Source organism: Theropithecus gelada, chromosome X, assembly GCF_003255815.1.
Source record: "Theropithecus gelada isolate Dixy chromosome X, Tgel_1.0, whole genome shotgun sequence".
In the NCBI taxonomy this organism is placed as follows: domain Eukaryota; kingdom Metazoa; phylum Chordata; class Mammalia; order Primates; family Cercopithecidae; genus Theropithecus; species Theropithecus gelada.
The window spans coordinates 41,641,189-41,668,666 of record NC_037689.1 but is presented as its reverse complement, the minus strand read 5'-3'; the positions used below and the strand labels follow the sequence as shown (position 1 = coordinate 41,668,666).

The 27,478-nt window shown below is 40.0% G+C and overlaps 1 protein-coding gene and 1 long non-coding RNA gene across 2 annotated transcripts in view; both read left to right on the top strand.

Annotated features, from left to right (window-relative positions):
- The window catches only part of BCLAF3 (BCLAF1 and THRAP3 family member 3), a 51,957-nt gene extending 30,975 nt beyond the window's left edge, over nucleotides 1–20,982 (top strand). Inside the window, exons 10-11 of the mRNA XM_025372563.1 lie at nucleotides 3,809–3,964; nucleotides 18,184–20,982. Coding sequence (XP_025228348.1) covers nucleotides 3,809–3,964; nucleotides 18,184–18,213 — 186 coding nt within the window. The 3' untranslated portion in view covers nucleotides 18,214–20,982. The remainder of the gene's footprint in view (nucleotides 1–3,808; nucleotides 3,965–18,183) is intronic.
- A 2,600-nt stretch (nucleotides 20,983–23,582) lies between these two features.
- LOC112615033 lies at nucleotides 23,583–26,687 on the top strand. Its single transcript, XR_003117260.1, has 2 exons — nucleotides 23,583–23,744; nucleotides 24,130–26,687. It is a non-coding gene; the product is annotated as an uncharacterized LOC112615033 (long non-coding RNA).
- The last annotated feature ends 791 nt before the right edge of the window (nucleotides 26,688–27,478 follow it).

Sequence of the window (27,478 nt, the reverse complement as noted above, 5' to 3'; positions counted from 1 at the left end):
GTTTACTTTTTACATGAATTGGACTAGTTCAAAGCGACGTAGTAATCACCTTAGAGGACATGTAGAAATGGATTGCATCAGTCTCAAGATTAGCTCTGATGTGTCAGGTTTGTGCAGATAGTCTTAACATTAGTGTCTCATTATAATTCTGTTTTACCTGAAATTTTCTGTAGCCTTAAGAAAATAATTGAGAAATAGGCCTGGCATAAATTTTTTTTTGTAAAATTATGTGCTTCATTATGTCTTACATACCCATTTCTGAAATAATTGTGAAAAGAGGAATCTGCTTGGTTTTGTTAACTATTCCACTGTAATACATCATTTCTGCATTTGTTTTCCCAATATGGCTCATAATCTGTTTCCTCTTACTAAGTACTCTGAGGATGGAAGTTAAATAAAATCAACCAAACACTAAATTTCAAAAAGAATAAAATCTATTTCTTTGGCCAAGTCTTTGAAAATTATTACAGAGCCATTGTACTTATTCTATTTAGATGTCTATATATTAGGCCATAATTTTAAAGCCATGGTTCAGTCTAGCATACATTTTGGCTTTCACTAAATTAGTAGCTTAATATTTTTGATGTTATGGGTCTTGCTGCAGCCAGTTCTCCCCTTTCACAACTTCATAACTGTCCTCTTGTTAAAAAGCAACAGCAGCTCGAGTAACAACAACTCACTTAAGACCTAATCTCTTTTCCTCCTGGCATTGCTTTAGTTGCTGGTTAATCTAAACTTTATTATCAAAGGGAAACAAATAGTGTTTAAAGAGGGTTGTTATTTAATGCAGCCATTGTAGTGTTTGTAAAAAATTTTATTGACTTCTTTAGAGGTTAATATTGTATTCAACCTTATAATAGTTTATTTAGGAGTTATTATTGTTAGCTCTTCATGTTGAGGAAATCTTGACTCATATCTGGCCGGGCATGGTGGCTCACGCCTGTAATCCCAGCACTTTGGGAGGCCGAGGCGGGCAAATCACTTGAGGTCAGGAGTTCGAGATCAGCCTGGCCAACTTAGTGAAACCCTGTCTCTACTAAAAATACAAAAATGAGCTGGGCGCAATGGCATGTACCTATAGTCCCAAGTACTCTGGAGCCTGAGGCAGGAGAATTGCTTGAACCCAGGAGGCAGAGGTTGCAGTGAGCCCAGATTGCACTACTGTACTTCAGCCTGGGTGACAGAGGGAAACTCTATCTCAAAAAAAAAAAAAAAAAAAAAAAATCTGGACTCATATCTGTAAAGGTGTATAAATATTTATTCAGACCCTAACTTTCTATAAACGAAATGTGCTTTTGTTTGCTTTTGTAATTTTGGCTTCTGTTTTCAGCCTTAATCATTTACAAATAGTAAACTCTTTCCCTGAAACATTCTAAAAGGGGCCACTATTAGTTTCATCCCATTTGATTGGACCCTGGCCATGTAGTAGTTGGAATGTGACTCAGGGATGTTTTTTATTAAAAACAAAGAAAGAATTTGATTTAAAGACAAAACTCTTCCCATGCACCTTTGTGATGAAACATTTACATGTAACTAGGTTGTCTTTTCCTTTTTACTTGAGAAAATTGAGAAGATAAGAACAAATTAGCAGATAATAAAGTTTATGTATCAATCTTCTGAGTAAAATTCTGATTTTATTTTAAAAAAACACATTTGGGAATAAATTTAGTATGCAACGGCTGCTATTTTAAAGATATAGAATGTATAGCTTTTATTCTGACCCTTGTACCTGCTTAATAAATGAGCACTGGTTGAGTTCTTAGCTCTTGAGTGGTAAGGCAAATGGAAGAATAAGACTTCCTGCTTGTGCCATTCAAATTAAATGCTCTTTTGTGCATTTCAAGCATGGAGAGCCCTTTTCCTGGATCTTGGTAGACTCCTATTGGCAAAATCAGAAGGAGTAGCTGCGTCTCTAGTGCTTAGACCCAGCATCTCTACTCATTTTCAGCCCCTGAAGGAAAAGAGGTGGATCTGTTTAGTCTTTGTACCTTGCATATGATATTAGGTATGAATTTTGTTAAATAAGCTCAGAACAGTTTTATAGTTTACTATGCCTGAGAGAGGACGCTGGGTCACCAAAGTCTGTCTTTCTCTACCATATTTCTCTCTACTTCTTGGAATTAGATCTTCCAATATTCAAGTTATGCTGAACTGATCTTGTTAAAAGTTTCATTCAGCCCAGGGTTTTTCTTCGTATGGCTTCAAGTTTATTTTCTATAGGAGAATTTAATTGAATGATTTTGGGGAAGAAATCCCTTTCATAGTCAAGAACTTAATGCAGCTTCTTCCAGTAAGTTGGCAAGTAGCTGAGTTTTTAAGATTTAGCAGGGCAGAGATAGACTCCATCTATGAACCTTTGCGCCAGTGCTCCCATCTGTTTTAGATTATTCTAGGAGGATGCTTGGAAATGCGGGGAGACACAAGCAGTGTGTGATATGGGAAAGTGAGGGAGGGAGATTTGGAGAATTGTTTGGGAAGGTTTGGAGAGGATTGGTTCACGACTGACAAAACTGAGGACTGTTTTCCTCTTCCACCCCCAGCAGTAAATTAACAAGAGACCATTTCTCTTATCAACCACATGAGAAACACACGAATATCCATTGTCCTCTTATGTCTAATGTAGTGCTGCACAATATATGCAGGTTAGGAAATGTTCTTTTTAAGTAATCGGTCTTTTGTAGTAAAGAAAGATTTGTTTGAAGGTATTAACAGGAATAAAGTTAAAATATTTTTTGATTCTTAAATAGATATTGATACTTTATATCTTTCCCTCTCATTGGGATTTGATATATTTCACTATGAATCAGAAGAATAATTTTAGTTCATTAGAGGTTCTGAACATTTTATTTTGTTAGCTTGATGAATTTCAAGAATTAATTTCAAATTCTTTTCTTTTTTAATTTTTTTGTAGAGACAGGGTCTCGCGCTGTTGCCCAGGCTGGTCTTGAACTCCTGGCCTCAAGCAGTCCTCCTACCTGTCTCCCAAAGTGCTGGGATTGTAGGTGTGAGCCACTGTGCCTGCCCTCAAAATCTTTTAACTTAACAGTTTTCAAAATTTGGTTTGATACAGGTTTTGTTGTTGTCGTTTTGTTTTTTTGAGACAGGGTCTCGCTCTGTCACCCAGGCTGGAGTGTGTGGCACAATCACAGCTTACTGCAGCCTCTACCTCCAAGACTCAAGCTATCTCCCACCTCAGCCTCCTGAGAAGCTGGGACTACAGGCATGAGCCACCATGCCCAGCTAAGAATAAAAATTAAAAATATATATTAATATATAAAATGAACTAGGAAGCCAGCTTGAGAGAAACATACTTTGTCACCATCATTAACTCTTTCTGTTTTAATATCTATAAGGCCTAGAATCCAGACAGCTCCAAGTATCAGACAGTTTTTCATCTGTTTTTTGTTTTGTTTTGTTTAAGACAGGGTCTTACTCTGCCACCCAGGCTGGAGTGCAGTGGCGCTCTTTCGTGCTTTTCAAGCATAGAGAGCAGTGACTCGCTACAACCTCCGCCTCCCAGGTTCAAGCAATTCTCCTGCCTTACCCTCCTGAGTAGCTAGGATTACAGGCGCCTGCCACCACACCTGGCTAATTTTTGTATTTTTAGTAGAGACGGGGTTTCACCATGCCAGGCTGGTCTCGAACTCCTGACCTCAAGCGATCAGCTTGAGGAGTTCCGCCTCGGTCTCCCAAAGTGCTGGCATTACAGGCGTGAGCTACCGCACCCAGCCACCCACTCATCTGTTTACTAATAAAGTAGACTTGGAAGGTGTAGTTTTAACATTTAATTCCTTTTTTTCCTTCACAGAGCAACTTTAGAGGTGGCAGATGCCAGCCCAATTATAAATCAGGCCTGGTACAGAAGAGCTTGTACATTCAGGCTAAGTATCAGCGTTTACGGTTCACTGGCCCAAGGGGATTTATCACTCATAAATTCAGAGAAAGATTAATGAGAAAAAAGAAGGTTAGTTGAATTATAATGATTTAAAAATGTTTAGTGATATTTAAACTCCTAAATTATCTATGTTCATTAGATAAATTGGTTTTTCATTTAATTTTAAGAAACAACCTGGGTTTTTAAATGTTCTTGTCGCATGATAGTTGAATAAGAACCTCAGGGAGGTAATGGTAATACAGTTGTGAGACTGCGTAACCTTAAAATGCTTTTAGGCATTATGCCTCAAATATTTTGCATATATTAGCTGTTTGAACTTTTGACTTTAGAATTTCTGTTGTATGGTTAATCTTTGAAATGGAAACTTAGGTAAAGGCTTTTAATTGATGTATTAGTCTTACACAATTATCTGAGTGAATTATCTGAGTGCCAAAAAAATTTTGAATATATACAAAGGGTGCGTAATTGCAAAATACACTAACTCTTTCTTTTCCCCATTCATGTATTTTTTTGTTGTGGTAAAATATGTATAATACAGAATTTGCCATTTTAACCATTTTTAAGTAGCATTAAATACATACAGTTCAGTGACTCTAATTTCATTCAGAGTGCTATGCAATCATCACCATTATATGCTCTTTTTCAATATATGTTTTTAATCGACAAGTAAAAATTACATCTATTTATGGTGTTCAACATGACGTTTTGATATATGTATACATTATGGAATGGCTAAATCAAGCAAATACCCATTACTTCACATACTTATTTTTTTTGTGTTGAGAACACTTAAAATATACTCTCTTAGCAATTTTCAAGTGTACAATATATTGTAATTAACTGTAGTCACCATGATGTATAATACATCTTTTGAATGTATTCCTTCTGCGTAACTGAAATTTTGTGTTGATGCTTTGACCAACTTCTTCCCAATCCCTCCAGCCTCTGGTAACCACAATTTTGCTCTGTTTCTATGAGTTTGACTTTTTTTTTTTTTTTTGATTCCACATATAGGTGAGATTATATGGTATTTGTGTACCTGGCTTATTTCACTTAACATAGTATCCTTCAGATTAATCCATGTTGTCATAAATGACAGGATTTCCTTCTTTTTAAGGCTGACTGGTATTCCATTGTATATATATACATTTTCTTTATCCATTCAGCTGTTGATAGATACTGAGGTTGATTCCATTATGCTAATGCTTCATGTGTTTATTCCTAACTCCCCAAACTTGTTAATAACTCTTCTTTAAATTTTTTAAGTTTTTACTTTTTGGGACAGAGTTTTGCTCTTATTCCCAGGCCGGAGTGCAATGGCACGATCTCAGCTCAGTGCAACCTCCGCCTCCTGGGTTCAAGTGATTCTCCTGCCTCAGCCTCCCAAGTAGCTGCAATTACAGGCACCTGCCACTATGCCTGGCTAATTTTTGTATTTTTATTAGAGACAGGGTTTGTCCATGTTGGCCAGGCTGGTCTCGAGCTGCTGACCTCAGGTGATCCACCCTCCTCGGCCTCCCAAAGTGCTGGGATTACAGGCCTGAGCCAACATGCCCGGCCGATAACTCTTTTTTTTTTTTTTTTTTAATTTATTTTATTTTTTATTATTATTATACTTTAAGTTCTAGGGTACATGTGCATAACGTGCAGGTTTGTTACATATGTATACTTGTGCCATGTTGCTGTGCTGCACCCATCAACTCGTCAGCACCCATCAATAAAAAGTTTCTTTACTTGGTAATTGGAATTGCATACTCTTTTAGTTGTGGATTGATTTTCTTTGAATGAACCATGTTAGTATTTGAAAAATCAGCATAAGGCCAGGAGTGGTGGTTCACACCTGTAGTCCCAGCACTTTGGGGGGCCGAAGAGAGAGGATCGCTTGAGCCCAGGAGTTGGAGACCAGCCTGGGCAACATAGCAAGACCCTACCTCTAGAAAAAAAAAAAAAAGATAAATAAACTGGGCATGGTGGTATGTGCCTGTAGTCCCAGCTACTTGGAAGGCTGAGGTGGAAGGACCACTTGAGCCTAGGAGGTCAGGGCTGCAGTGAGCTGTGATCATGCCATTGTACTCCAGCCTGGGTGTAAAAGAAAAAAAAAGCAGGGGGGCGAGAGAGAGAGAGAGAGAGAGAGAGAGAGGAGAGAGAGAGGAGAGAGAGAGAGAGGAGAGAGAGAGAATGCAGCATAAATATGCCATAAAATTAACTTCTACAAAATAATTATATTTTAAATGAGAATTGCTGGGCATACTGGTACATGCCTGTAGTCCCAGCGAATTGGGAGGCTGAGACGGAAGGATACCTCGAGCCCAGGAGTTCAATGCCAGCCTGGGCAACATAGCAAGACCCCCAACTTTAAAAAAAAAGAACAGGAAGAGAAAAAAGGAGATGAGAACAGTAGCATTATATCAGTAAGTGAGGCATGTTTGTCAATTCATAGGCTCATTTTTGCTCATGATTTGAGGCTAATATTTTCTTCTGAGAAATGTATGTATCTCTGGTATTGCTATTGAATAGCCCAACTGTGGTTTTATAACTTATAATCATAAATGTGTTCTTAAATACTTACACTTATGAAGCCTTTACACTGAGCTTGCTTAATGATTTTAGTAAATCTTAACACTTTTCAAAAGATGAATGAGTAGAATGAAGTTGGCAACTTATTTTTTTATGTTTTAGAGTTAAATAGAATATCTTATGTTACACACATACACTCCCAGCTTTAACTGAGTACCTTAGAAGATTTCTAATTTCACCATGTATGTCACTCATGGTTTTAGGAAAGCCATCTCTTTATTTATTTATTTTTGAGATGGAGTTTCACTCTTGTTGCCCAGGCTGGAGTACAATGGCACCATCTCAGTTCACTGCAACCTCTGCCTCCTGGGTTCCAGTGATTCTCCTGCCTCAGCCTCTTGAGTAGCTGGGATTACAGGCACCTGCCACCACGCCCAGCTAATTTTTGTATTTTTAGTAGACAGGGTTTCACCATATTGGCCAGGCTGGTCTCGAACCCCTGACCTCATGTGATCCACCTGCCTCGACCTCCCAAAGTGCTGGCATTACAGACATGAGCCACTGCGCCCAGCCCCATCTCTTTTTTTTTTTTTTTTTTTTTTGAGACGGAGTCTCGCTCTGTCGCCCAGGCTGGAGTGCAGTGGCCGAATCTCAGCTCACTGCAAGCTCCGCCTCCCGGGTTTATGCCATTCTCCTGCCTCAGCCTCCCCAGTAGCTGGGACTACAGGTGCCTGCCACCACGCCCGGCTAGTTTTTTGTATTTTTAGTAGAGATGGGGTTTCACTGTGTTAGCCAGGATGGTCTCAATCTCCTGACCTCGTGATCCACCCGTCTCGGCCTCCCAAAGTGCTGGGATTACAGGCTTGAGCCACTGCGCCCGGCCCCCATCTCTTTTTTTAAAGTGTCGATGGAATCATTTTCCTATCTCGTATATCTCCCCACCGTCAGGCTGTGCCAGGGCTTAGGTAGAGATGCTGCTTCTCTTCCTGCCTTGTGTGGCAAGTTTCTTTGCAGCAGACCTTTCAGATATTTGTCCCCAGTCACAGATGGCAGCCTGACTGTTTTCAGGGGAGCTAGTCATTGATTCTCACTCAAGGAAAATGACTGCGGCAGGCCTTCTCTTCAGTTTCAAGGTTGGGTGTCTGGTACATGGTGACTGTTTGTTTTCTTTTAGCTCTGTGCTAAACTTGGAGTTTTAGCTTGATTCTAGTTTTGCTCCATCTTTTTCAGTGACTTGGGGCTGCTGAGTGCTTACCTGGACTCCTGGCTTCAGCTTATCGTTTCTATATATCATGAATCTTGCTCCATTTTGTTATGCTTTTCTTTGCCTCAGTTTGCCCAATTCCTGCTGACCACCCCATTCTTCCAGACTACATTGCTCACCAGCCCCGCTTCACAGCAAATAGAAATCAGAAATCAGGCCTTCATCACAGGACATAAGAAGTATATCCTAGAAGAAGCTACCGGCTGCTACGGGTTTCCAATCTTTAGGCCTAGGCTGTTTGTATCATCTAACATGTAGCAGTTATAGTTAGGGTTCAGCGCTGGTCACAGCCTAACCTTCCTGTTGCCCTTCACTGCCGTCTGGCTGCATTAGCAGTGTCTCAACACACTGAATTTTTTTTTTAATTAGTATCTACTATTCTTTCAGTGTCTACTACCTGTTTTTCTTAAGCCCACCCTTCTGGATGCTGCTTCATATATCTTTCTATTGCAGCCACTTTGACATGGAGTTTTCCAATCTGGTTACTGTCAGTGCCTGCAAACAAGCCAGAGCCAGAATTTTTATAGATTTGTGTTTGAATAAAGCCCAGCTCTACGAGTACAGCATCAACTCAGTTACCTTACTATTAACACCCTACTCAACAGCTGGGCTCCATCTCCTAACCTTTAGAGAAAGGAATGAGGCATTGAAGCTGTTCTGTTTGTGCCAGGGTCTGAAGTAAGATACGTGAGACTAACTTGGCCTTTCAGCTGTCCGAGTAATATTGTGTACTCTGAAATCCCATTCCATGTGTATAAACTGATGGCTTAGACCTATTAGTCCATTTTATCTGAGGCCTTTGTGCCCTCAAAAAAAGAATGAAGGCCTGGAGACTCTGGTTTCTTCCAGTGTTGCTTTCCCTTTCCCTTAAATTAGGGACATTTTTGCTCAAGTAGGGTTCCTGGGTGTGAGGTACCATTTATATGACTCTTCATCCCAAGCTTTAGCATCAGAGGGAACTTTGAAGGTTCTTCCTTAGAGGGAAATCTTAGTCTGAGCAGCATCTCTGCACTGCCTTGGCTTTTTGCCCCGCTAGAAAGTTCATTCTTTTGGCAGTTATTAGACCACCACCTAGACTCATTAAGGATGCATCATTAATTAATCTAAGTGCCCTGGAACCTTCTTGAGTCTGAAATTGGATGTGAACCTACTTATTCCCATATACCTTAAAGTCCACCAGGAAGATTTAGACAGATCTTGCCTGGACTCCTCACTCCCCTGCCATATTGAAATGCTTGGGTGATCACTCATGGCTGGGAGGTCTTGCATTTCCTCATCTGTAGTACAGTCTGGTGATTGTGCCATCCTATGCCATGCACTTCCTATCTCCAACAAAAAGCAGCTTTGGGGAGTGGTGGTGGTGGTGGGGATCATAGATGTGCTCCTAATACATCTTCTGCTTCCACTTACCAGAATGATGGTGGCTTCCCTAAACTGCATTGCTCTCCAGCTGCCTACAAAGTAGTCAGATTCCCAAGCAGTAGTAGATAAGTACAGAACGGAAATTCTTCCTCATTCATCATGTACTTGTCATATTCCATTGTGGCACCCTAAGTCCCTTTTACTGTGTTTACTTTCTCTTGGATTCTGTGCTTGGGCTGGAAGATGAAGGGGTGGGAGGAATGTCTATTACTACCTGGAATAAGGCTTGTCTTTAATCCACTAGCATTCAGAAGTACACCCAGGAAGCATCCTCTGCTCATCGTAGGAAGTTTTCAGAAACTCTTGAGAGTCTGATTATATACTAGATTGGAACAAAGAAGCTGGTAAGAATTAATGAAGTCACCTCTGGGAACATTGCCTCTGAAAAACTGTAAGTAATAGTGCATTTGGTCAGGAAGGCAAGGAGTTCCAAGGCAGTGGAGATCCAAGGAGCATTCTCCAGCAGCCCTCAGGTGCTGCGGTGCTTACCAGAGCTCTGCCCATGGATAGGAAAGGAAGAGAGAAGAAGGCATAATGACAGTGCAGGAAGGAAGTTAGAGACTGGAATTCGTGGTTTTGGGGGTTGAAAGAAACCTTGAAAGTCACGGAGTATGAAGATAGAACAGGAACCAAGATCAGCTGAATCAACAGAAATCTAGTATACACTTACCAGGTCCTTGAGCTGAAGTGTGCCAGGGTGCAAAGGAAGTGTTGTATAAGGGCATCATCGCTTTCAAGCGCTTAGGATCTGGAGTCTTCAGTTTCACTACCTACCTCTCTGCCTTCTCTGTCTTATTTGGTTTTGTCTTCCTCCGTGCATTCCTTTAAAATATAAGCATTTCCTAGTGTGATGTGATATTATTCTCTTTTCTTAATCCTCCTTCTTGTCTTGATTGCCCTTACCTCCTCCCAAGATTTCAGCCATCAGACATCTGTTGATGTCTTCAACCCTGACTACTATACAGACCTCCAGATTGTCAGCTGCCTCCCAGACACCCTCACATGGATGTCCTAAAAGCACCTCAAATTTAGCATGTTTAAAACCAAACTTGCAGCTGGGCGTGGTGGCTCACACCTGTAATCCCAGCACTTTGGGAGGCTGAGGTGGGCGGATCACCTGAGCTCAGGAGTTCGAGACCAGCCTGGCCAACATGGTGAAACCCCATCTCTACTAAAAAAATACAAAAACTTAGCCGGGCGTGGTGGTGCACACTTGTAATCCCAGCTGCTCAGGAGGCCGAGGCACGAGATTTACTTGAACCCAGGAGGTGAAGGTAGCAGTGAGACAAGATCACATCACAGGACTCCAGCCTGGGTGACAGAGCGAGACTCTGTCTCAAAAAAAAAAAAAAAAAAAAAAATCAAACTTGCACTGAAACATGCTGCAGCATGAAAGACTCTTAAAAATATGATGCTAAGTGACAGAAGCCAGACACAAAAGACCATATATTGTATGATTCAATTTATATGAAATGTCCAAAATGGGCAAATCTATAGGGACAGAAAGTAAATTAGTGGTTGCCAGCGACTCGGGGGTGAGGGGAAAATTGAGAGCAGGTATGGGTTATTGCTAATGGGTATGGGATTTCTTTTTAGGGTAAGAAAAATATTCTAAAGCTGATTGTGGTGATTGATGGTTGCACAACTCTGTGAATATACTAAAAGGCTACTGAATTATACACTTGAAATGGGTGAACTGTATAGTCTATGGATTACATCTCAGTAAAGCTGTTAAAAATTGTATCAGACTTGCTGTCCTCCCCCAACCACTCATTTTCCCTCAGGTCCCCTAGCGCTCGAAGCTAGCCAAGCCGAGCTAGGAATATGTCCTACTAATTCTCCCAGTTCTCCTTCCAACTTTAATGGTTTCAAGTCTTCTCATTTCTATCACTCATTCATTACTCCATTTGATTCATCCATTTTAATGGCTGCATATTATTCCACTCTATGGATGTATTAATTATTTATTTCAGTGCTCTTCAACCTTTTTGCTCCATACTCTAAAGTTTTGAAAAGTTATCTACCTTCTTGCACATTTGTAGGTTATCTAATATTTTGATCATAAATTATTGTATAGGATACAATTTATGGCATGTTATAAACACTGACAGTCTTAAAACTGTTACATAATATTTTTAAATTTCTTTGGAGGAACCTACATACCACAGGAATTCGATAACTAATACTATCAATTTTTTTTAAATACACAAATTCTTTTAACAGTGAGAAATCTTACATTGTTCCTTTTTTGCCTTGAATTTGGACTTCATTCCACTTCCTCCATATAATTTTTTTTTTTTTTTTTTTTTTTTGAGATAGGGTCTCACCCTGTCACCCAGGCTGGAATGCAGTGGCACAATCTCGGCTCACTGCAACCTCCACCTCCTGGTTTCAAGTGATTCTCCTGCTTCAGCCTCCCAAGTAGCTAGGACTACAGGCATGTGCCACAATGCCTGGCTAAGTTTTTATATCTTTTGGTAGAGATGGGGTTTCACCATGTTGGCCAGGCTGGTCTCGAACCCCTGACCTCTAGTGATCTGCCTGCCTCGGCCTCCCAAAGTGCTGGGATTACAGGCATGAGCTGCTGCGCCTGGCCCCTCCATAGAATTTTATCTTTAAAAGTATTTTGTTGATCACCAAATCTATTTGGTGCGTAATGTTATTAGATTTCTGTGACTATTAAGTGTTAAATATTTCCTCTGGATTGAATTAATATTACAGTTGATCAAAATGCCATAAATATATTATAAGTTTTGTTCAGTATTGATGAAACAAAAGAAATTTTATTGCAAATGCATTTTTTCAATTAGTTTATGTATTCATAGATACTGTTGCTAGTAGAATAATAGAGTATTCAAGTATTCTATTTTTTTAATAGATATAAGTGCTGAGAAGCCCTATTTATATGATTATATAGATGGGAATTAAGGAACTTCTATTTGTAGGAATGCCACTCAGTTCTTTGGACTCACTCTGAATTTTAGGCCAAACAAATCACGTACTGATCTATCATCAAAAAGTATTTTGAATGTTCTATCACTGATAGCTTGATTTTGTCATCCTTCAATTTTATTAAACAAAGAGCAAAGAATTGGGAACCATCTGACTTGCAGAAGTATGCTATTTATTGCTAGTTGTTAATGTTGGTTCCCTTTCTTGACACCAAACCAGTGTTTCAAATTACCCCTTTCCTGGAGGTCTGCAGGTGATACACAATACTAAGATTCAAAGTGAGAAGAAGGTGTATCTTTCTCATGTAAGGTGGGAGGTGAGGAACTAGCCTTAACCAATTGCGCAGGCAGGATAATTTTAGAATGTGAACATTGGGAATTTAATGATCTAGAAATTAATTCTCTAAAACTATCTGTACTCACATACTCCTTGAAAAGTCTTCATATACTCCTAAGGGTACACATACCCCAGTTGAACCTTTGCCGACTTACTTAACCAAGCCTGTAGTGATGACTTTGGGATAGCTTCCAGGTTTCTGTTATTTTCAGTAATACCACCTGGTCACATGGACATTTTGGTACCTTTCCATATTGCCCCTTTTACTGATTTATGGTTTCACCAGCAGTACGTGAAAGGCCTGTTTACCTACACCCTAGTTGGCACTATACATGATCAGTCTTTGTTTTCAGTTGTCAGCCTAATAACAGAAAGTAGTTCTCATTTGCCTTTCTTTGATTATTACTGGTGCAAGCATCTTTTTTATGTGTCCATTGGCCACTTGTATTTCTTTCCTCCGTTTCCTGATTTCTATACTTTGTCAGTACTTTGGGGGTGGTACTTTTTCTTATTGATTTGTAAGAGCTCTTGATCTACTGAGGGTATTAACCTGTCATACATTTTGCTGGTATTTGTCAGCTGTTTATACTGGATTTTATATTACAGAACTTTTAGATGTTCATGAATCTGTCCAGTTTGTCCCATATGGCTTCTAGATTTCATCTCATGCTTATGCTTATAAAAATTCTTTACTGATTTATAAAATTTATAAAAATTCTTTCCTTTAAGTGGTTTATGGTTAACTTTTTTTTTTTTTTGGAGACTGAGTCTCGCTTTTGTCCCCAGGCTGGAGTGCAATGGTGTGATCTTGGCTTACTGCAGCCTCTACCTCCCGGGTTCAAGCGATTCTCCTGCCTCAGCCTCCAGAGTAGCTGGATTACAGGTGTGCGCCACCATGCCCGGCTAATTTTTGTATTTTTAGCAGAGACGGGGTTTCACCGTGTTGGCCAGGCTGGTCTCAAACTCCTGACCTCAGGTGATCCGCCTGCCTCGGCCTCCCAAAGTGCTAGGATTACAGGCCTGAGCCACCATGCCCGGCCTATAGTTAACTTTTAAACAAATTAATATTTAATCCATTTAGAATTTATTATTCATTTTATTATTTTTATTATTTATTTATTTATTTCAAGATGGAGTTTCGCTCTGTTGCCCAGGCTGGAGTGCAATGGCGTGATCTCGGCTCACTGCAACCTCCACCTCCCGGGTTCAAGTGATCCTCCTGCCTCAGCCTCCCGAGTAGCTGGGATTACAGACACCCACTACCATGCCCAGCTAATTTTTTTATTTTTAGTAGAGATGGGGTTTCACCATATTGGCCAGGCTGATCTCGAACTCCTGACCTCAGGTGATCTGCCTGTCTTGACCTCCCAAAGTGCTGGGATTTATTAGACGTGAGCTACCATGCCTGGCCTATTTTTTATTTTTTTGAGACGGCGTCTCACTCTGGCGTCCAGGCTGGAGTGCAGTGGCATGACCTCAGCTCACTGCAGCCTCTGCCTCCCGGGTTCATGCGATCCTCCTATTTCAGCCTCCCGAGTAGCTGGGACTACAGGTATGTGCCACCCTCCTGGCTAATTTTTGTATTTTTGGTGGAGACAGGGTTTCACCATGTTGACCAGGCTGGTCTTGAACTCCTGACGTCAAGTGATCTGCCTGTCTTGGCCTCTGGAATTTATTTTATTTTTATGATATACTGTAAAATCAGGATCTAACTTTTTTCCCCAATAAATAGTTTTTTAAAACTGTTTATTGAAAATTTGTCCTTTCCCTGCTAATTGAAAATGCTGCTTTTACTATATTCTGCATTCTTATGTATCCCTGATCTGTTTTTGGAAGCTTTGGAGTCTTCTAGCTTGTTTCCTTGCTTCTTGTGATATTCTTATTTAGTCTCTTCAATCACAGTCATTGTCCTGAAACACAGATCGTATCATACCCCTCCTGCACAAACACCTTCCAAGTATTTTATTGCCTGCAAGAAAAGAGACCAAACTTGTTAGCCAGGTCTAACTCTAAGCTGTCTTACTAGCTGCATTTCCCCATGGACTCTCTGCTTTTTGGAGCATACTGTATTTTCATGTATTTGTACCTTTTTTCCTACTGTTCTCTTAGCTAGAAATAGCCTCCTGAGTCCCATTCTTTTCTTATTAAACCCTACTTTCCTTTTAAGACCCACTGTAAAGCATATCAAAGCCCCCACTTTAACTTGTGTTTCATTTAGTCTCTAATTAGTGTCATTTGCCTTCCTATTTCCCCAAATAGATTATCAAATTCTTGAGGGTGTCTCGTTAACCTTTTTATTTTTTTAATTTTATTTATGTATTTATTTTTAGGCAGGGTCTCACTCTGTCGCCCAGGCTGGAGTGCAATGGTGTGATCACAGCTCACTGCAGCCTCCACCTCCCGGGCTTAAGTGATCCTCCCACATCAGCCTCCCAAGTAGCTGTGACTACAGATGTGTGCCGCCACACCCGGCTAATTTTTGTATTTTCTTGTAGATACGGGGTCTTGCCATGTTGGCCAGGCTGGTCTCGAACTCCTGGGTGCAAGCGATCCACCTGCTTCGGCCTCCCAAAGTGCTGGGATTACAGGTGTGAGCCACTGCACCTGGCCTCATTAGTCTTTTATCTTACCTTATTACCTTTCATATAGTCAATCTTCAGATAATGCTTATTGAATAGAGTTGAATTTATTCATACACACACATACACATCCATCCACATGCTCTAAACTGTTAGTGAACAAAAGCCATTGTGTCAGGGGTCCCTAAGACCACCCCCAGGTTTTGCTAGGACTCAGACAACTTAGCATATAGTCATTCTCATGAAAGAATACAGAGCAAAGTCAGCAAAAGAAAAAGGCATATAGGACGAAGTCCAGAGGAAACTAGGCGCAAGTTTCCAAGGATTCTCTCCCAGTGGAGTTACACAGAACATACTTAATTTCCTCATCAACGAGTTGTGACAACACATGTGATACATTATCACCCTGGGAAGTTTGCTAGAGACTCAGTACCGAGAGTTTCTTCTGGGGGCTGATCACGTAGGCATCACCTGCCAAGCACATACCCAAATTCCAGACTGCCAGGAGGAAAGCAAGTGCTCAGCATAAACCATATTATTTACACAAACAGTTTCAGCACCCATCAGTTAATGGTGGGAACCCTTTTGAAATCTAAGTTACCAGATGCTGGCCAAGGGCCATTCTGTAAGCAGGCCTTTCCAAAGATAGCAGTCAGATCTGCTCTGTTAACCGTTTTCTGCACAACCTTTTTTTTTTGGTGGGGAGGGTCGGAGTCTCACTCTGTCACCCAGGCTGCAGTGCAGTGGTGCCATCTCAGCTCACTGCAACCTCCGCCTCCCAGGCTCAAGCGATTCTCTTCTCCTGTCTCAGCCTCCTGAGTAGCTGGAATTACAGGTGTGCGCCACTACAGCCAGCTAATTTTTGTATTTTTAGTAGAAGTACATGGTTTCATCATGTTGTCCAGGCTGGTCTCAAACTCCTGGCCTCAAGTGATCCGCCCACCTCAGCCTCCCAAAGTGCGGAGATTACAGGTGTGAGCCACCACGCCTGGCCAACACAACCATATTTTTGTTTTGTTTTTGAGATGGAGTTTCACTCTTATTGCCCAGGCTGGAGTGCAATGGCACGATCTCGGCTCACTGCAACCTCCACCTCCCAGGTTCAAGCGATTCTCCTGCCTCAGCCTCCCGAGTAGCTGGGATTATAGACATCCACTACCATGCTCAGCTAATTTTTTTGTATTTTTAGTAGAGACAGGGTTTCACCATGTTGGCCAGGCTGGTCGCAAACAATCATATTTTTGAAGAACTTAATTTCACAGATGGTTAATGCCTAAAGGGAAGAGAAAATCAGTATGGTAGGAATGGTCAGGAGATATATGCTAAGTACTTTCATTGATACACTCTTCTCAGAGGAGATGGATTATAAGCTGAGGCCTGGAGAAGAGCAAGACATAGAAAGGGCTAAAGCCAAAAACCCATGTTTGGCAGTAGGTTGTGAGGTTGGGGAGAAATGGAGGTGTGCAAATTATAGGGGGCCCCTAAAGCTGGGCAGGATATTTACCGTTTGATGTAGTGGCACTAGGACATCTTCCTAGACTGGGGAGAAACTGGTACTTTAGGATGGCTACATAGTTAGCAGTGGGTGGGGAGGTTCTGGGGAGAAGAGATGAGGTGCAGGAAGACCAACAAGGGAACATGTGCAGTGACCCAGATGAAAACCTAGATAAGAAGTGCTCATATATCTAGTTCAGCATTCTGCTTAAAAATGGGCTTTTATGGCCAGGTGCAGTGGCTCACACCTGTAATCCCAGCATTTTGGGAGGCTGTGGTGGGTGGATCACTTGAGGCCAGGATTCAAGACCAGCCTGGGCAACATGGTAAAACCCTGTCCCTACAAAAAGTACAAAAATTAGCTGGGTGTGGTAGCATGTGCCTGTAGTCCCAGCTACTCAGGAGGCTGACGCAGGAGAATCGCTTGAACCCAGGAGGCGGAGGTTGCAGTGAGCCAAGATCGCACCACTGCACTCCAGCCTGGGCAACAGATGGAGACTCCATCTCAAAAAAAAAAAAAAAAAAAACAGAGGTGGGGGACGCTTCTAAATCATTGGAAGGGTGGAGGGATCAAGTGGAGATAGGTTATGAAAGAAGCTATGTCAAGGGTGAATGTAACTCAAAATAATCACACATTTAACAAGATATTTCAACTAAATTTTATTTTAGAATTATTGTAGTTAGAATTTCCTTTAAAAGTTGTAAGTAGGTAACATATTTTATTTGAAGATAAATTTATATGATTTTTATATTGTATAATGAGTAAAGAACTAGGATGCAATGAAGTCTACGTCTATTTAAAGGAATGATGTTGACAAATACATATGTGCAAGTATTTTGAACATTTCATTAACCAAAATAGAAGAATAAGAATTTTCTATCAGCACTGTTTTTTGTTTGGAATTAAACATTTCCATACTAATATAAATGCCAAAAAATAAATCAACTTTTACATTTCTTTCAGTTTTAATAGTGTAAGATCCTAGTGAAAGGTAAGGATATGTATATTAATAAATTTTTATTTTTTAATGTCCCTGAAAAATGTGCCATTCTACCATGTTTGCTCCGTTATTACTTGCATGGTCTTACGTCCAGTTTGTGGTTGGTAATTGAATATTGTGTATAGTATCACAATATAGAATCCACGTTCATTATCCTCTAATCATAGTCTTATTATTCATGTAAATTCTTCTTCCTGTATTTATTGAAGCCTTACACCTTTTTATACTGTAGTTAACCATCCAAAAGCAAGAAGGTGTTTCTCCCTCTAATAACTTTCTCTGCAGTTATCAGTCAGTTAGAAGAGCTCATGTAGTTTTAGAATTAGAGATGTAGGATGGAAAAGATAAAATACTAATTTGAGATGTGCGTGTGCAGTATCAGGCTCCATACTTGAGAGCCAAAGGTTTAAGAGTCTTGATTTTATGCCAGGGATGCCTTCACTGAAACTCACCCAAATAGCAGAATACTGTTTTCATCAATTTACTAATACAGGTGTTATCTAGCGCCATATGTTTTCTTTGTCCTATTGATTTATCATGTGATATTGCTTTGATGTGTTCTATTGTTACTTTGCACCTTTGGGGTTCCACATACCTTTGTGGGAATCTCAGGGTGCAAGTAACACTGTATAAATGAAAATACTTTGAAAATTGCAGTGTAAACTAGCTCAGATGTTTGACACTTTGTTTGAAGTCTTTGTTTCTCTTGTTTTCTCTCAATAGGAATATACAGATGTTGCCACAGGAATCTAATCTGAAATCGTACAAATGGAAATGACACTACAGGAGAATGTTTGGGAGCATCTCTCTCTTTTTGTCAGGAGTTAGAAGTGACACTAAGGCACTAATACTGTAACTTCTTGATAAAATAACTTTATTTTTTAGTAGTGGAATGCTGCAACTTTTTTACACCTAACAATTGCTTTTAAATTACGGTATTCAATTTAAAAGTTGTATTAACTACAGTTTCCTTTGCAAAAAGTCTCAAAAGAATCACTTGACGGGCATTATTTGTTGATGCATTTTTCTCTGAGCATGGTTTCATAGAGAGAACTTCACCAAGTTATATTCAGACGTTTATATGTTGAAAGTTTTGCTTACGTAATAAAAACAAAAACAAGCATCTGAATTGTATAGTGTCTGTACATGAAAGAACTTTAAACAGTGGCCTTATGGTAGAAAATTTTATACCAGATTTTTCTTTTTCTGATGACATTTTGGCTTATAACTCAAAGTTTTCTTAAGTTTCTGAAGATCAAGGCCTATATAATTCATACATTTCATATTATAAGAAGGCAAGAGACAAGGTGCTTCAAATATTCCATCAGGTAGTTATGAGTGCACTGAATTTTTAGTAATATGTTCATTCAGTTTTTTCCCACAACTATTTGCTCTTTTCCAATTTCAAAATGCTATTGTGGAAAATATGTAAAGATTTTGTAATCTGTAGTCCATCTTATTTTTCCCTCAGGGCAAGCTTGTGCATATCATATTTTTAAAGGCTTTTTAAAAATCTGACACACAAAATCTCATATTTGAAAATTGTACTTTACTACTACAGCATTACACATTTTGCAAGCACATCTTATAGAGTGTTTACTTTTAGTTCAGTTGATATGTAGTGCATACCTACTATGTGTAAGAGCAAATGGATGGGATTTTAAATGAAATTTTTAGGTCCCAATACCTTATTTCTTTATGTTTTCTGTGTTCTGCTTAACAGTACATATACATTCCCAATTACATTTTTGTGAAATGTTTATTTGTAATAAAATAAAATGTTGATGCTCTTTCTGCTTAAAGAAGTTACTTGCCAGTTTGTGAGAACATTATTTTAATGTTGTATGAGACTTATAGCCTTGGATAGCACCTGTTGATGTTTAAAGCCCTGTTCTGTGCTTACAAAGACAGAGCTTTCAAAATTAAAATGTGAAGGTTGATAAGAACTTGGTTTTTCATGACTGGATGTGAAAAATCTTAGTACATTCAGTTTTCTTTTCCATATCTTTAAAAGATAGGGCAGCCTTTTCCTTAAGTGAGTTCATGATAAGGGGGGCAGGTGCACTTGATTCATTGCTAAGCAGGTAATAAATTTAGGTAGATGGCCTGTCTTGTACTGTGTACAATCTCTGTAGTTCAGGTTTTCCAAACATATTTAGCATTCCATTTATGGTAAGAAAGAAATGCATGCACACAGGTAGTATGGCAACTTTATATTGTGTTAGGTACTTATAAAATCTGTCTTAAATTTTAAAATAATTGATTTCATTTACTCCCATATTCTAGGGGACAGTTATGAGCCTTGAATATTTAATCATTTGATTGACAACTATGTATTGCACAAATACTGTACTAAAATTACAGCAATGAACAAGAAGACAAGACACATGGACCCTACCTTTATGGTACAAAGAGTCTAATAGGAAAAATGGACATTAAACAGAAATATAACTTGGTAAATGGCCTTTATAGCTCAATTTTTATTTATTATAACACATAAAGGTAAGATGGCCGATTTACTATTATTCATTCCACAACTGATTCCCTATTTGGATATTCTTTTGGCACTGTCTCAAAATGCAAAGCATGTTATCTGCAAAATACCTATGCAGAAAACATTGTGTGTATAAGATCTAAAGCCTAAAAGGAAAAACCAACTTGATAATTTAGAGTATAAAATAAGGACAGGGACCATGTCTGTCTTGTCCACCATAGTATCCCCAGCACCCAGCTTCCTATTTGACATGTGGTAAGAGTTCATTAAATATTAGTTGAATAATGAATGAATAGGGAATAATAGAATATGTTTATTAGGAACTACATGTGTAATTTTCATATGGAGGTTGAACAAAAGGTTATCCATAGCATTTTTTATTGACTTGAAAGAATTTGAATTATTGAATGCATAAGACTTGAGAAGACAAGCTTTTTTGTTTTTTTTTTTTAATAAGTCCCATACCATTGCCTCCTCCCCTTCCTCCCCTACGTGCTAGGCCCTTCGCTGGTACTGGGAAGACAAAGATAATAAGACACAGTCCCTGCTGTGAGGAAGCTCATGCACTACTAAAGAAGAGAATCACAAAAACAATGAATCACAATGTAGAGTAAGTACTTTAGTGGACATATATACAAAAAGTTGAGAGAAAAGTTGGCATTTCTGGTTCAGCATCCCCTCGTCATGTTTTTTCCTATTGGTTTCACCAACCTCAGAAGGCACTATTCTTCTGGTGGTTTTGCTGGTTTTAAAAATTGATGCATTGGGGGAAACTGGGTAAATTGTACACGGGATCTCTCTGTATTAATTTCTTTTATAGCTGCATGTGAATCTAGAGTTATTTCAATATAAATTTCAATTTGAAGAATTGCCCATAGTCTTATCACAGAGAACACTATTATAAATATTTTGGATGATACATTTTCATTTTTTTCTATTGGAAAAAAACTCGCTACATTTATGTATAACAGTTTATGTAGATGTATACTATGTACCACACTTTACCTAATAAATCCTACATTTTTGAATAGTTTTTTTAAAAAAAAAAAACGATGGGGATACTTCCAGGCAGAAGCAAGAAAAGTAAAGCTGGATGAGAAACTCTTATCATCTTTATTACCCAGCAAATTCAATAACCACCAGGCACAAATTCACCAAGAGCAACCAAGCAAGGAAGGAAGGAGAAGAAGCTGATGCAACAAGGTGTGGTATGACTTCATCCCTCACCCATCCCCATAAGTAGCACTGAGTAAAACAATGGAGATGACAAAAATCTTGGTAACAGTGGGCCCCAGTATGGACAAAGGCTCTGACGAGGCGACCAGGCCACGTGGAGGAGAGTCAAGGAAAACTCTTGGGACAACAAAGTCTTTGCTACCATCTCAGGACCTCAGCAGACGGGGTAAGATTCACCAGGACTAGGCATTTCCCAGGTCTCAGAGCAGCCTGGGAAAGCCAAATCCTGCAGAAGTCAGAGACACCTTTGACTGGGTCTAGTGAGTTCTGGTTCTGGACATTTAATGGGAACCTAGAAGAGAGGGGATACCCAGGTTCCCCAACAAAGTTCCATCAAATATGATGATTATGAGCTCTGAGTCCATTAAAATACAGAATGAATATTTAAGAACTGAGGAATCATAGATGTAGAATAGGATGTAAATGTTATAAATCTTGACAAAGAAGAATTAATGTACATTGACAAATTCAGACATGGAGGAGGTAAAGTGGGATAAAGACTAAGAACTAACCGTCTCATCATTCATGGCCAGGTGTCATGTCAAGTCATGTCTTAAGATTATAATATGGGGAAAAACTCTAGTGACCAACCTTAAGTTTTTCCACAATCTTTTGTTTTTTCTTGACCTTAATACAGTGGTTCTCAAAGTGTGGTCCCAGACCAGCAACATCAGCATCACCTGAGAACTTGTTAAAAATGCAGATTCTTGGCCCCACCCCAGACCTCCTGAATCAGAAACCCTGGGGGTGGGGCCAAGCAATCTGTGATTTAACAAGTCCTCCAGGGGATTCTGGCACATACTTGAGTTTGAGAAGCACTGGCTTACTTACTCCTTTTAGGAACCAATGAAGAAACATTTATCTGAAGTTCAGCAGCCCCTTCAATTTCATTCCTAATTTTTTTTCTATTGCATTCAAATAAAGTTAAATCTAAAACTTGTTAGATGGCCGGGCACGGTGGCTCATGCCTGTAATCCCAGCACTTTGGGAGGCCGAGGCGAATGGATCACTTGAGGTCAGGAGTTGGAGACCAGCCTGGCCAATATGGTGAAACCCCGTCTCTATTAAAAATACAAAAATTAGCCGGGCACAGTAGCATGCGCCTGTAATCCCAGCTACTTGGGAGGCTAAGGCAGGAGAATCGCTTAAACCCGGGAGGCAAAGGTTGCAGTGAGCCGAGACCACGCCATTGCACTCCAGCCTGGGCGACAGAGCGAGACTCCATCTCAAAAAAGAAAATAAATAAAACTTGTTAGTATAAAAAGTTTAGGGATTCCCACCATCAATCCTGTCTGTACATATGAGTGAATTGAGAGGTCTGGAAACATACCCACCCACTGTTAACACTGTTGATTTTTTTAAATGGTGGGATTATGAGTGACTGTACCCGTCTGTATCTATCAAATATAATGAATGTTGTATCATTTTTATAAAATAAAGTCTTTCTTTTTTAAAACAGTGGTAAGAACATTTCATCCATCCATTATATATCCGCTACCAAAATCCAGATAAACAAGCTTTTACCTCTATAGGCTGGCTACTTCACTATAGTCCACTGGGGTTTTACGGCTGGCCATTCCTCCCACATCATAAAAAGTAGGTAGGCTTATTTTAAGTATGTATTGTGTTGAATTTTAAATACAAATTATTGATTTATAATATTTAACAATAATACATAAAAAATTAAATTTGGCTGGGCATGACGTAATGCCAACACTTAGGGAGGCTGAGGCAGGTGGATTGTTTGAGCTTAGGAGTTTGAGACCAGCCTGGGCAACATGGTGAAACTCCATCTCTACAAAAAATACAAAAATTAGCTGGGTGTGGGGGCGTGCACCTGTAGTCCCACCTATTTGGGAGGCTGAGGTGGGAGGATCACTTGAGCCTGGGAGATCGAGGCTGCAGTGAGCTGTGACAGCCTGGGTGACAGAGTGAGACCCTATCTCAAAAAAAAAATAATAATCTTACTGCTTTTCTTTTTAAAAAGAAAAACAACTTTTTTTTCCTGATCAAAAGTTGTTAAAGAAAAGACAACAGGCCCAAAATGGAACTCATGCTGAGGTTCCATATCACCAAACAGAAACCTAAGTTGTTTGCTTGGAAGATGTGACCTTCCAACAAATCAGAAGAGACAGTAGCCAAATTCCATGAAGCCAGCAAGATTTCACATCCCTGTAAGGAAAGTAACCTTGAAATGGCCACTTCTCTGTTTGTTCCTTGTTCCTGCTTTCCTCCACTTTTTTTGCCCGTAAAACTCACCCACTCTGTTTAACTCTTTGGAGCTCCTTTCTAATTTGTAGATTGGATGCTGCCTGGTTCATGCATCACTAATGAAAGCCAGTCAGATCTTTGAAACTCAGTTTGTTGGATTTTTGTCCTTGACAAAGTAGATAGACTAGTATGTAAAAGAGAGAAAAATTTTGTCTATAATCCCACTGCTCATAACTATTTAGTATAGACTAACATTTTGGTATTTTCTCATTAGTCTTTTTTCTAGACTTTATTGTTTTGGTAGTTGAGATTATACTTTATTACATATATTCAGTCTTTGTGGGTAGTCACATGTTTAAATCATGTTTAAAGTTTATATGATATTCAAACATACCTATTGTAAAGGACAAGGAATAGAATCTCATTCCCAGGAAACTAAAAATGTTTGTTTGTTTGTTTGTTTTGAAACAGAGTCTCACTCTGTCACCAGGCTGGAGTGTAGTGGCGCAATCTCAGCTCACTGCACCCTCCACCTCCCGGGTTCAAGCAATTCTCCTGCCTCAGCCTCTTGAGTAGCTGGGATTACAGGTGCGCACCACCACACCCGGCTAATTTTTGCATTTTTAGTAGAGACGGGGTTTCACCATGTTGGCCAGAATGGTCTCAATCTCTTGACCTCGTGATCCGCCCGCCTCAGCCTCCCAAAGTGCTGGGATTACAGGCGTGAGCCACCTTGTCTAGCCTTAAAAATGTTTTATAAAATCCTGAATTATATTAAAATTGAGGGGTTTTGGCTGGGCACAGTGGCTAACGCCTGTAATCCCAGCACTTTGGGAGGCTGAGGCGGGCAGATCACCTGAGCTCAGGAGTTCGAGACCAGCCTGGCCAACATGGTGAAACCCCATCTCTACTAAAAATACAAAAATTAGCTGGGTGTGGTGGTGCGTGCCTGTAATCTCAGCTACTCAGGAGGCTGAGGCAGGAGAATTGCTTCAACCAGGGAGGTGGAGGTTGCAGTGAGCCCAGATCACACCACTGCACTCCAGCCTAGATGACAGAGTGAGACTCCATCTCAAATAAATAAATAAATAAATAAAATTTAGGGGTTTTGTTTGTTTTGATGTACTCATCATTTAAGATGTTAAAAAGTAGATTAAACTTTACAAATATTTTTCTAATGTAAATTCTCATCCCAGATTCTAATCCCTTCTAATGATACTCATTATAATATTTAGTAAACAAGAAATTGACTTTAATGTTGAGTTCTCCCTGATGACAATTTCTGCAAGTGATTGCAGGGAACACAATGCTACTAACTTAATGGTCTCTTAACAACTATGGTGAAAAAATGTTCCCAAAATAATGTTCAAAAAGCTAAACATAGGATTACCATATGGCCCAGCGATTCCTCTCATGGGTGCGTTCCCCCAAAGAATCGAAAACAGGGACTCAGACACTTGTATGGCAACTTTAATTGCAGCACTATTCACAAGAGCCAAAAGGTGTCAACAACTCAGGTGAACATCTGGATAAACAAGACTCAGATTGGTGGCCTTCCCAACCTAGCCTCGCTGAGTTAGCTGCCCCTCCTCTGGGTTCCCAGAATACCAAACACACCCCTGCTTAAGATCAAGCATGTCAAATAAGGACCTGTTTATCTCTCCCCTCTATCTAGATCAGTGCCTGACTCAGAACTAAGAGAGAAAGATACTTGCTGAATGACTAAAGGACCAGCTTTTTTTTTTTTTTTTTTTTTTTGTCAACGTTGACCAGGTTGACCTCGAATGTGTAGCCTCGTCTACCTCTGCGCCGGGACATCCAGCCTGAGCCACCGTGGCTACCAAGAGCCACCTTCTTAAGCAAAATCTTATAGTGGCTTCCTGGTACCTACAGAAAAAAGAAAAAAACTTCAAATTCTAGCACCTGGCTTATGAACTACTTGAAGAGAAAGGTGGGGAGGTGGGCTGCCCTTCAGGTTTGCTATTACCCAACCTTGTCTCCCAACAGCTCTCCCAGGAGACCTTTGTCTCATGGTTTCCTGAAGATGCAGGGATGAACCATCAGGCTCTGTACATCTGCTCTGGGCCAGGTACTATGTGAGAAGAAGTGTCATTGGCCACCCCTCGGTGGGCTTCCTTCTGACCCAAGCCTTGGCTTATTCATTCACCTCCCCAGTCTCTTCCCTCCCTGCCACTGATCCACATTCTACCTATTTTTCCATATGAGCGTTTCTACCAATATTTTAATTCACCTTTTTCCACTTCAAATTCTTAACATTTCTAGAACAGAGGTCTTGTAATTTTCCTTTTCACTAACAGACTTGGAGGTTAATTATAGTCACCCTATTATGCTATGGAACACTAGGTCTTACTCCATGTATCAAACTATTTTTGTACCCATTAATCATCTCCTCCTTACCTGCCCCTCCCCACCACCCTTCCCAGCCTCGTAACCATCATGCTACTCTAGCTCCATGAATTCAAGTTTTGTGTTTTGTTTAAGCTCTCACATTTAAGTGAGACCATGTGATATTTGTCTTTCTGTGCATGGCTTATTTGACTTCACATAAAGTCCTCCATTTCTATCTATGTTGTTGCAAATGACAGGATTTCATTATTTTTATGGCTGAATATAGTCCATTGTGTATATGCACCACGTTTCCTTTATCCAATCAAAAGGAAAGAGTGGAACTGGAATGTTTCTTTTTTTCTTTTTCCTTTTTTTTGTTTGATACGGAGTCTCACCCTGTCGCCCAGGCTGGAGTGCAGTGGCAATCTTGGCTCACTGCAACCTCTGCCTTCTAGGTTCCAGCAATTCTCCTGCCTCAGCCGTCCAAGTAGCTGGGATTACAGGCACGTACCACCATGCCCAGCTAATTTTTGTATTTTTAGTAGAGATGGAGTTTCACCATATTAGCCAGACTGGTCTCGAACTCCTGACCTCAAGTGATCCACCCGCCTCAGCCTCCCAAGGTGCTGGGATTATAGGCGTGAGCCACCGTGCCCAGCTGGAACTGGAATGTTTCTAACACAAAGAAATAATAAATGCTTAAAGTGATGCATATCCCGGTTACCCTGATGTGATCATTACACATTGTATGCTTTTATCAAAATATCAGTTGTTCCCCACAAATATGTACAACTATTATGTATCCATGATAATTAAATATATATATGTATGTGTATATATATATATTTTGGCCAGGCGTGGCGGCTCATGCCTGTAATCTCAGTACTTAGGAAAGCTGAGGCGGGAGGATCACTTGAGGCAAAAAAAAAAAAAAAAAGTAGAATCATCAATAGATACTAAATATATGAGGCAATTTTGATGAGCCGGACATTTCAATGTGTAAAAGTGTTTTCTCACAGATTGCTTATTTATTGCGAGGCAGGAGAGAAAAACAGCAATTATACAGTGGAGAGAATGGACAACTTGATGAGGGGATGAAAACATCACCGAGGAGGGGCAGATGGACATCAGTGTGATACTGTTACAGTAGGTAGCTGTATGAGCAGAGCAGGAGAGGGCTCCCCCGACCCACATACCAGGAGTGTCAGGCAACCATCAGGTGATAGTCAGGCGGTGGTTAACTGTCTCTCTAAAATATTGGTGATGATCAGCTTCCCGATAAGATCTCGGGAGTTGGGAGGAGTAACACAAGACCCCAGAAGTATGCCAACCTATAAAACCCCAAGTCAAAAGGTCAAACCGTGCACTTGCCTTTCAGGTCGTCTGCTTGGCTCTCTTCCAAGTATACTTTCCTTCCTTTCATTCCTGCTCTAAAGCTTTTTAATAAACTTTCACTCCTGCTCTAAAACTTGCCTCCATCTCTCCTTCTGCCTTATGCCCCTCAGTCCAATTCTTTCTTCTGAGGAGGCAATAATTGAGGTTGCTGCAGACCCATACAGGTTCGCTGCCAGAAGATATTTTGGTGCCGTGTGACATGGATATGGATTCTCCACCGCTAACAATAGAGAACACAGCATCACTAATATGGTATGTTGGCTGGGAATGCAGCACTTGAATATAATCATAAAGAATCATCAGACAAACCCAAAATGAAGACCATTCTGGTTT